Source organism: Aphelocoma coerulescens, chromosome 4 (assembly GCF_041296385.1).
Source record: "Aphelocoma coerulescens isolate FSJ_1873_10779 chromosome 4, UR_Acoe_1.0, whole genome shotgun sequence".
In the NCBI taxonomy this organism is placed as follows: Eukaryota; Metazoa; Chordata; class Aves; order Passeriformes; family Corvidae; genus Aphelocoma; species Aphelocoma coerulescens.
This window is the reverse complement of record NC_091017.1, coordinates 73,872,910-73,883,249: the sequence shown is the minus strand read 5'-3', so window position 1 is coordinate 73,883,249 and position 10,340 is coordinate 73,872,910. Positions and strand designations below refer to the sequence as shown.

Genomic DNA, 10,340 nt, shown 5'->3' with positions numbered 1-10,340 from the left:
GGTGTTTCATCTAGTTTTTGAAACTGACAATGTTTTTAAATTATTTGAGACCCCCTATGTGTATTTTGAGGCTCTTTCTGCATTCAGAGGCAGGGGAGATATGCAGGTGGGGAGAGGCAGAGTGAGAGAGGGGAATGGGTTTGTGCACCAGCTCAGCGCCCCATTCTGCAGCCCAAGGCAGAAATCTTTGTGTTTGTGTGAACATTCTGCAGACAAAAAGCAAGTGAGGGGTCTGGGCCTATAAAAGAGAAAAAAACACCACATCTTTCCTTTTTACCAGGATTTCACTTTACCAGTGTAGCTTGTAGCTACAAGCCTGGGTAGAGAGAGAGGCGGCGATTGAACATCGAGGCCCATTCTCTAACAGACAGGTTTATTGAGTACATGCACAACTAAGAGAAGCAAAGCAAAGCAGTGGTGTCCAGGCTCCGAGAACAAGATCTCACCAATCCGCTGGCCAGACGTGCTGGGAGTCTTGGGAACCTGGGAGTGGTGCTGCAAAGGTCCATGTGGATTCAGCTCCTTAAAGTCCATGATGATTTCAGGGTCTTCTGTTCTGCTCATCTTTTACCATCTTTCCTCAAGTCTTTGAGGCTGTTCACACCCGTGCTGTCTTCAGTGGGTGCTTTTCCAGGTTCGGGTGTTTCTTTCCAAAGACACTGTCCTTGGCTTTCCTTACCCCCATCTCCTTGGCTTAAGGACTCTTAAATCACACAAGAGCAGCTTCTTAACATTAGCATTTAGGGATGGGAGATTCAAAAACAAGTTACTTATGCTAACTCTTGCTTCTTTACTATGAGGGTGATCAAACAGTGAAACAGGTTTGCCCAGAGAGGTTGTGAAGTCTCCATCTGTGGAGATGGTCAAAGCCCAGCTGAACACAGCACTGGGCAATCTGCTCTAGCTGACCCCACTTGAGCAGGTGGGTTTGGACTAAATGAAACTGCTCAAGAGGTCCCTTCCAACCTCAACCATTCTGTGACTCAAGCCACCTGCAGGCTGCTTGGCCTGTCCTCCCCTCCTGGATGGCCCTCTGGTAACAGAGAAGGCCATCCCTCTCATCAAGGTCTGGTATGGCGTGTGTCCCCACCGCTCAACGCCTACTGGGTTGCAGCCAACAGCGGAGCCAAAAGATCTTCTTGGTGGCAAACACAGAGGCCAACCCAGTCTTGCCCTTGACTATGGCAGGAGGCGCTTGGCCAGCCCCAGTCCTTTCACCTGGTTGTCAATGCAGAGCTTCACCTGCCTCATCCAGTAACAAGTGGCTACCATGGCAAAGCACACACAGATTTGCATTAGCAGTATAACTACAACGGGGTGCAGCAGCGCGTTGAAAATGCCAGCGGCCGTGGGGGACCAGCCGAAAAAAACTTCCCACCAGTGGTGTTCTCCCACCCTCTTAATTCGTTCCATTACCTGTTTTATAACTTTGCCATCATGGTGAACGGTTATTAGGATCTTTTTAGCTTCAGCCTTGGCATTTTCTAGCAGCTGCTGTAAATTTGCATGCTCTAACATCTCTTTTACAAGTGATAAATCCATACCAATGGGGGTTGGGGTTATACTACGATACAGGGTATAGTTTCTAATTAGCAACTGGCTAGTAAAGACAGGTGGTTTATACACAAAATCACAGCCTCTAATAGTAGCTACATTGCAAGCACACATATTTGAGTTGTTAAACACGGTCTGGTTATAAGCTTCATTAATTTGCACATATTTACATGTCGTTCTGAAGCACACACAGCCTTTCCCTACATACACTAACACGGTTTTGTTACTGCTCTGGGGGTTGATCTCAAAGTGACACACCCCTTCTTTGGTGTCAAAACACACATCACTCGCCTTAAGGGCATCATCTTCGCATATGAATCCCAGCCCCCTCTCCAAAATGCAGGCTTCCAAATCTACCGTCTGCCACTTCCCATCAGACACCCTGGCCCACATGCGGTGGTCCAGGGGGTAGACCACAGACCCGTTTGTGTTTACCCCCAGGGCCACGATGGGGTAGACCTTTTCGATGCGAGCCTCTGCCACAGTGAGGACGTGGGCAATGACTGTGTTAAGGGCCTGGTCGTGGGTGAAGTTGACAAGCCTCCACCAGGCTTGGAGCCGCCGCTCCTTCTCTGTGGCTGCGTCCCACACGATCTTTCGGATCTCGGTGGGCAGGACGCCGTTGTCACCGTCTCTCAGGATACCTGCAATGACACTCTGCACCCACATCTGGGCCTGGATGCAGCTAAGAGCAAGAGAGACGTTACTTTGTTCGATGCCCAGGGCTCGCAACAGCACCTGATGGTCTTTCTCACTTATTTGCTCCCAGGTGGGCAGCACTTCTGACACAAGCCACTGCCCCATCCCAAGGCTGGACAGGGATGAATTCAGGGGCTTGAGGAGGCCCTGCACACCTGAGGTGACAGTCTCCAGCTTGTTTGCCAAGACCTCAGCATTCATACTGTTGAGGACTCCCAGCCCGGCACCTCCTCCTCCCAGCGCTGTGGCCAGCAGGTCTCTCCTGGCCCGGGTGCCCTGCATGGAGCGGCTGTGGAGCCATGCCAGCCAGCCAGTGTGGAGAGTAGACAGGAAGGGGGCACAGTGTGGTCTGACAGAGGAAATATTAACAGTGGACAGAGACAGCACCACCTTCTTTAGTGACCGGACAGGCCCTGTCAGGAGCTCCTGGATGTGATTTTGCTTCACTACATAAGGACCTATTTTGGAAACAAAAGGGGGCAAGACAGCAGTGATGGCAAATTCTTTTTTAAATCCTTCAGGGCCTCCTATCCACCACTTTCCTCCAAGCTCGGGGGACATTTCTACGCTCAGGTTTCCTCGACACCACACCTGGAGGGTTATGATCAGGTGTGGGCAGCGTCCATAATCCTGATTATACCATGAAGCCTCCGCATCTAATTCGGATCTATCAAGTGTTTTGCTCTCACGGAGACAGCTCAATGGAATGATCCTCTTGTGGCCATTAGGGGCTGTGACAGTCACGGTGGTGCCATCAATTTGCATTGGGTCAGTTACACCTTCTTGGGAGTATTTAATTTCTAATTTTACCTGGCTGCCAATTTCAACATAAGGGGCTGCATGCCACGCCAAAAAATGGCACTTTGAGATCTTAATGGCAGCAAAGGAGGGTGCTGTGGTGCTGATCTTGAATTTAAAGGACAGCCCCATGCTATTGTGTGCCCACAGGCAGACCACAAAGACTGGCTGGACCAAAGTAAAATTGTACCAGCAGTCAAATTTTTCCACAGCACAGATCTTTTTCTGGTTCTTCTTAGTTTTTACTTCAGTGACAGAGATTTGATTTACTCGCTGGTGAGTGGATCCATTAATTACCCTGCACCCCACCTTTATTTGCTGTCCCACTTTCCCCAGCAGCTGTGGAAGTCTGTTTGTGCTATCCCAGCCCCACTCATTTTCCAAGTACACCTCTGCCCCATGCATAACCACTGTTGTCAAATTTAAGCCTTTGTTAGAATTTAATCCCATGATTCCCGTATGTTTTACGTAAGCTTGGGACCAGGGCCAATCAGTCCCAACTTTTGTGTGCCTCCTAACCCTGTTCTGGGCTGTGGCCTGTGTGTCAAGGTGCCTTTCTAAGTGAGAATGAATGACATTGTGTCCAGGGTGCTGATGAGTTGGTTGGACACATAGGGTGCTCAGCACTATGCACATACCAGAAAGCAAAGTAAATCCTGCAATCACAAATTTGAAAGCATTTTCCCCGCAGCACAAACAGGGCTGGTGATGCCACGAAGTTCGCCCTTCCCGCTGGTCACAATCGTCTTCCATTTTCCTTTATCTGCAAAACATAAGCAAGGCGGGCTCTCCAGCCCCGTTAGTTTCCCTTCCATGCTTTTAATTGTGAAGAATGGAACCATTTTTCCTCCCTTTTCGCCCCCTTTCTGATTTCTACCTGGTACACAGAGGGGCTGGCCTTGTTCACAACCCTAACAGGCCCCATCCACTGGGGCTCCAGCTCCTGGTTCTTCTCGCTAACCCTTCGGTATATTACCAGGTCCCCCGTGTTCCACTCCACGGGGCGCAGTAGCACTCCCAGCTGCTTAACCATCTTGGGGATGTTGGTCTCCTGCACTGAGGCGAGTTGGTGATAGGTGGCTGACACCGTCCTCAGCATGTCCTGGACCCACCTGTCCATCAGCACGCGGGGCTGCATTTCATCCGGGGGCTCCCCTCCTTGCCACCAGTGTTCCAGAATCTTCGGGTCTCTTGCAGGATGAAATTTCGGGGGAGGTGTTTGAGATGCCAGGGCACTCCGTAATGCCAGCAAGGTCAGTGGGAGCTTATGATCCCAGTCTTTCCTTTGCTGGCTCACGAGCTTCCTCAGTGCTGTCTTCAGTGGTTGGTTGGGACCCTCTGCTGAGTTGGGCTTCTGGAAATGCCCCATGATGTGAAGCTTTTGCTTGATTCCCAGGGCCTTGCACACCCCTTTTGTGACTTCCCCGATGAAGTGTTGGCCATGGTCTGAGTGGATCTCCTTTGGGATGCCCCACCGTGAGAAGATGTGCTCTACTAGGATCTTTGCAGTTGCACTGGGTGTGTTGTTTCTAGCTGGGAATGCTTCCACCCACTTGGTGAAGTTATCACTGACCACTAGGCAGTACTTGTTGCCTTGGGCTGTTTGGGGCAGAGGGCCAATAAACTCCATATGCAACTTGCTCCATGGCCCAGAAACCCTCTGGTGGCCCAGGACAGCTTTGGCTGTTTTGGCATCGGGATTGTTGGCTGCACATGTCAGGCAGTTGCTGACATACTTCTCCACATCCTCTCTCATTTCGGGCCACCACCCAGCACCCTGCAGCCTCACCATGGTCTTGTCTGTCCCCAGATGCCCCTGCTCATGAGCCAGGGCCACCAGCTCTGTCCGGACCAGTTCAGGCACCACCCAGACTGGGAAATCTGCCCCTTCCCTCCGCGCCAGGAGCAGCCCCGAGACATCCTTCCACACCTTGCACCCTTTGTACTCCCCGCCCCGCGCTAACTCCCAGAGCCTGGGGTCCTGTGCCTGCAAGCCCACCAGATCCACACTCTCCCACTGCCTGCTGGGAGCCACCAACACTGGGCCATTCTCATTCTTGCTGGCCTTCCACATCAGCCCTTCCTTTGCACCTAGCTTGGCCTTGGCATCTGCCTCCTTGTTCCACTTGGCTTCCTCTGTTCCCTTCTTGTGGGCCTTGACCTTAATGATCTGGGCTGGGCACGCCCTCTGCTCTGCCAGCCTGGCAAGGTACAGCAGCTTTTTGGCATAGGTGACGGGCTTGCCATCAGCAGACTGCATGTCCCTCTCCCTCCAGAGGGGCAGCCACTCCAGCGCCACACGCACCACCCAACCCGAGTCTGAAAATATGGCCAGTGGCTGGTCTGCCGGCGTGTTTTCCAGGGCAGCCATCACGGCCACCAGCTCGGCAGCCTGGATGGAGTGCGGCAGGCACTTCCCCTTCACCACCTCCCCGGTGCCCCGGTTGACAGCAGCATAGCCCGTGTAGGGCACCCCTTCCTCGTGGTAGTTGGACCCATCTACGAACCACACCACGTAGCCTCTCTCCTTGGCCTCCTCCAGGCTGAGGCTGCTCTCAAACAGGGGTGCCCGCCCCAGCTTGGGGTCAGTAAGGGAGACTCCCTGCTCCTCCCCATCCCTCTCTCCACTGATTACCACCCTGTAGACACCAGGTGAGGGGTCCCCGGGGACCTCCTTGTTGGTCAATGCCAACGCCCAGTTGGCCATCCTGGGGCAGCGCAGGGGACCTTCATCCCCCTTTCCCAACAAGAGGTACCTCACCGGGGTGCAGGAGGTCCTCAACAGCACTGGGGCTGACCCCACCAGGTACTCCCAGTGCTGCAGGGCCCAGGTTAAGGTTAAAGCCTCCCTCTCATAGTCACTGAATTGTTGCTCAACTGGCGTCAGCAGACGCGAGGCGTGGGCAACAGGGAGCAGGTTGGCACTGTGTTGCTGGCCCAGCGTGGCCTGCAGCCCCCTCCCTGTGCTGGCCAGCTGCAGAACATAGGGTCTGTCCCCCAGAGGATGTGCCAGCATGGGGGCTTGTGCCACACTCTCCTTTAAGGTCTTCACTGCCTCATCCTGCTCTGGCCCCCATTCCCAGGGGGTGTTCTTTTTCAGGAGGTGGCAAAGGGGGGCTGCTTTCTCTGCATAGCCCTCAATGAACTCACGGCACAACCTCAGGAGAGCCAGGAAGGACCTCAGAGTGGAGACATCAGATGGTGCTGACATCTTCTGTATTAGCTCAACCCTCTGCTTTTCCAGTGAGCGCCCTTCCTCCCCCAGGGTCACCCCCACAAAGGAGACCTCCTTCCAGCACAGCTGGGCCTTTGTGGGGCTGATCCTGAAGCCTGTCTTCTGGACAGCCCCCAGCACCTCTGCTAGCACCTCCAGGTTCTTCTCCTTTGTCTGGGTGTGGATGAGGACATCACCAGCACAGGACAGCACGCTCTCCCTGTGGCTGAGCTGCTCCCACATCCTCACCACGTGGGCATGGCAGATGGCAGGGGCATTGTGGAAACCCGGAGGGACTCTGGTGAAAGCAAATTGCCGTCCTCGAATCGTGAAAGCAAACTTGTGCCAGGACTCGGGGTGCAAGGGGATGGCAAATGATGGGCTGGTCAGGCTCAGCACTGAGAACCACTCGGACCCCCGGGAGATGGCTGCCAAGATGTTGGGATACTTGACCACTGTGGAGGTCTGCATTGGTGTGACTTGGTTCAGGATGCTGAAATCAACCGTCAGCTTCCACATTTTCCCATCAGCTTTCCTCAGGGGCCACACTGGGGAATTGCTGATGCTCTGCTGCTCCACCAGCACGCCCTTGTCCAGCAAGGTTTTGACTGTGTCCCACAAGCTGTCCTCAGCCTCAGCCGGGTACCACGGCTGAAGCTGAGGAGGCGGATCCGGCCCTTTGATTGCCACAACAGCATCAATCTGCCCACAGTCCAGCTTGCTCCTTGCCCAGACCTGGGGGAACTGCTCTGTGACCCGTTTCACCCGGGGCTCCCACTCAGGGTGGACCAGGATCTCAGGGGCTTTCACTGACATTACCCTGTGGCTTGCCGGGATGACGGGCAAATCAATTTGTGGGCAGTGTAACAATGCTTGGTTTGCCAGGTCCACCACCACTTGCATCTTTGTCAGTGCAGAGATGGCTAAAATTCCTGGCTTTCCTTTCATTTCCATTTTACCAAATTTTTCAGACCCTTTGGCAGCCCCAATTTCAAAGGGTATGGGCCCTGTGAATGGCACTGAGGATTTCTGGCCATTCGGCCCTGTCAGTTCAATAATTTCAGAGGTTTGAAAGATCCCGGCTCTGCTGGGGGCCATATCCAGAATTGAATAAGAGGCACCAGTATCAATTAACATCACTTGTCCAAGCACCCCTCCTCCAATAGTTGTATCAACTATCAGGCGCCCCCAAAAATCGGTCTTAATCGGTGCCACAAAAAGGGGCGATGTGGGTGCCTGGCAGCCCTATTGCTGAGCCATAGACCCCGGGTCAATCGGGTGGGAGCTGCTGTGCTTTTTGGCCTCATGCAGGACCAGCTTTTGGAAGAGCTCCCCATCCGGCAAGCCATCAATGTCCTCCTGTTTCTCGTATTTTATCAAGCGCTTCCTCAGCTCAGCCCGCCAGGGGTTGGGCTTCTGAAACCTCAGCCCTTGCTGGTTCTCCTTCCCCAACCCCCCCTTACCATCAGGATCTTTTCGGTTGTCTCCTTGCATTTTTCTCATCCCTGCATTTTGGAAAGACATGGCTGAGGTTTTCCCTTTCTTCCCCCCCAGCATGTACCCTGGGAATGCCTGCTTTTGCAGCTCAAAATTCTGGGTCAGGATCTGCTCCAGCTCCAGCAGAGGCCTTTTGGCTGCATCCCCACCAGCAATCACCCGCAGGGGGGGTGTTAGCCCCACCACCAATGGCTCCTTGAATTCAGGCCTGTCAAAATCAAGGGGGGACTCCTTTGAGCCTGGCAGCCCTGCTATCTGGTAGAGCATCTTTTTACGGTTAACATAGGCATCGGGCCTCTCCTCAGGGTTTTGCTTCTCCTGGTGGAACAGCACTAAGGGGTTGACCTCTGGGAAGAACACCTTCAGCACAGCCAGCTGGACATCCCCAATATCCTGTACATTGCCCATCTGCACATCCCCCGGCAGTGCTGCAAAATCATCTGGTTTCATGCACTTTCTCACAATGTCTATCAGGTCACTCACAAAGTTGCCACTCTGGCACTTGGGCAGACGCTGGACCCTGGACAGCCAGTTAATTGCTGTCTCCTTTGTCAATGGCCCCAGCATCTTCCCCACCGTCTTGAGCTGCTCAGGGGTAAAACAGAGCACAGTCCTGTTGGTGTCTATGGGCTGGAGTGGGGCGTGGCTGACTGGCTCATCGTGGGGGGCCTTTTTATCTTTGGAAGCCTCTACCTCCCCTACTTGCAGCTGGCACACCTCCTCCCGCAGAGGAGCATAGGGGGACGGCCTGGTGGGGCTGTTAGCACCCCACACATCATCCTCATAATCATAGTGGGGTGGGTGCGGGTCCAGGGAGTCCTCCCCCTCACCATTCCCAATCGGGATCCTCTTGCCTTTGATGGCAGCCACAATGCCCCTTGACACCCCCAGCTCTGCCTCCAGCTCCTGGATCTTGGCATGGCATACCTTATGATCAGGGCCAGTGCCCCGATCCCGCTGGACGTCCTGCAGGACGGCCCGCACCGCGCTCTGCGCGTCGTGGGTCTCCCCGATCCACTTGCCAACCTCCTTCTTCAGCTCCTCCGTTTTCAGCTTCTCATAGCCCAGCTTGCTTTCCAGCCGGGTGATCTCCACCGCGCTCCGCAGAGAGTCCCCGCACAAACCCTGCACCTCTGCTTGCAGGTTGTCCACCTGCACTTTGAGCTCCTGCTTGGCCTGCTCCAAGGTCTGCACATTCTCAAGAGCCTCCTTCAGCAATCTGGACAACTCCCTGCCTACCATTAGCAAACCCTGCAAAGCCGCTCGCTTCTTACACTTATTTGTGGGTTTGGGCTTTTTGTTCTCCTCTGACCAGCTCTCCCACTGCTGGCACAGCTGCTGGTACGCATCTGGCCCCTGGAAGGACCCTGGCGACCAAACTGGGGGGAGACACTTCTGGAGCACAAACTGCTCCAGCTTCCAACTGCTAACAATGTCGCTCATCATAGTGAAGGGGACAAGATCTGAGCGAGCTCTGTCTCAGAGCAAAACTACCATAACACACCAGTAGTGCCAACCCCTCCAGAGAGCAAGGCTGCAGCCCCGTGACCTGCCCCTCCCAAAAGCCCCCCGGGGGGATACCGAACCTGGGCACAAGGGAAGAGGAAGGAAGGTGGGAAGGGGAGGCCACGGCCGAGCCGGCAGCTGCCGCAAGCCACCGGCTCCCAGGGAGGGAACGGGGAAGGGATGCGGGAGCGGGTGAAGCAAAGGAGAGACGGAGTAGGACCCCAATAATAAGATCTCACCAATCCTTGGCTGAATGTTCTGGCAGTCTCAGGAGCTTGAAGACAGTCTCTGCAGAGGACCAGCAGATCCGGCACCTTTCAGGTAAAGGTGGTCACGAAGTCTCAGCCCGGTGATTTTTATAGCCATGGCAGGTCGTTGTTTGGGGCTGATGAAACCTGTGTTTACTTCCTCGGTGGCTTTTCCTCCTCCGTGTGCTGCCTTCCCAAGGACACTTTCCTTGTCTTTCCTTATCCTCTTCAACACTGATTAGGGAAGCTGAGATCACATTGCAGCACCTGCACTGCCCCTTATCTGTTTGGGGAGGTCCAGAATTAGTCATGGTTCACACTAAACTTCTGTTTGCACCAAGTGTCCTGAAGAGGGAGAGCTGGAGCCTGTCCTCTGATCGTCCATCCTTCCAAATCCCCCCATGGCCGCCTCATTTACTGCACACCCCATTAGCACCTGGGGTCTGGGTGAAGATTACCCATGGGGCTTGCACCTGACACCTGTAACAAACACGGTCCTGCCAAACCACCCCCAACGCACAGATCTGTTTGCCAGGGAGGGATGAAATGACAGGAAGATTCACACAATTCATCCTTTTTATCCATTTTGGCATGTGGTCTTTAAAAGCAGCATTTTTCCATGCCACAACCCAGCTCATCATACACTGACGTGGACCTTGGGGTTACCCAAGACATGTCAGGAGCCTCCACCATGATATTGCATCAGCTGAATTACAGATGTAAATCTGCACCTGCAAAAGCAGATGAACCCCCCCCAACCTCACCCTACAAACTACATTATAGCTTGGAGCAGTTCAGAAAATTTGACCCACTTGTGGGTTTGT

The 10,340-nt window shown here is 53.9% G+C and overlaps 1 protein-coding gene across 1 annotated transcript; it reads right to left on the bottom strand.

The window, feature by feature from the left end:
- Positions 1–356: 356 nt before the first annotated feature.
- LOC138110061 (uncharacterized) lies at positions 357–9,610 on the bottom strand. The gene is made up of 2 exons (XM_069014731.1): positions 9,508–9,610; positions 357–3,814 (listed from the first exon to the last, which is right to left on the bottom strand). The coding sequence occupies exon 2, from the start codon at positions 3,802–3,804 to the stop codon at positions 1,180–1,182; it is 2,625 nt and encodes an 874-aa protein (XP_068870832.1). The 5' UTR covers positions 3,805–3,814; positions 9,508–9,610; the 3' UTR covers positions 357–1,179.
- Positions 9,611–10,340: the final 730 nt, after the last annotated feature.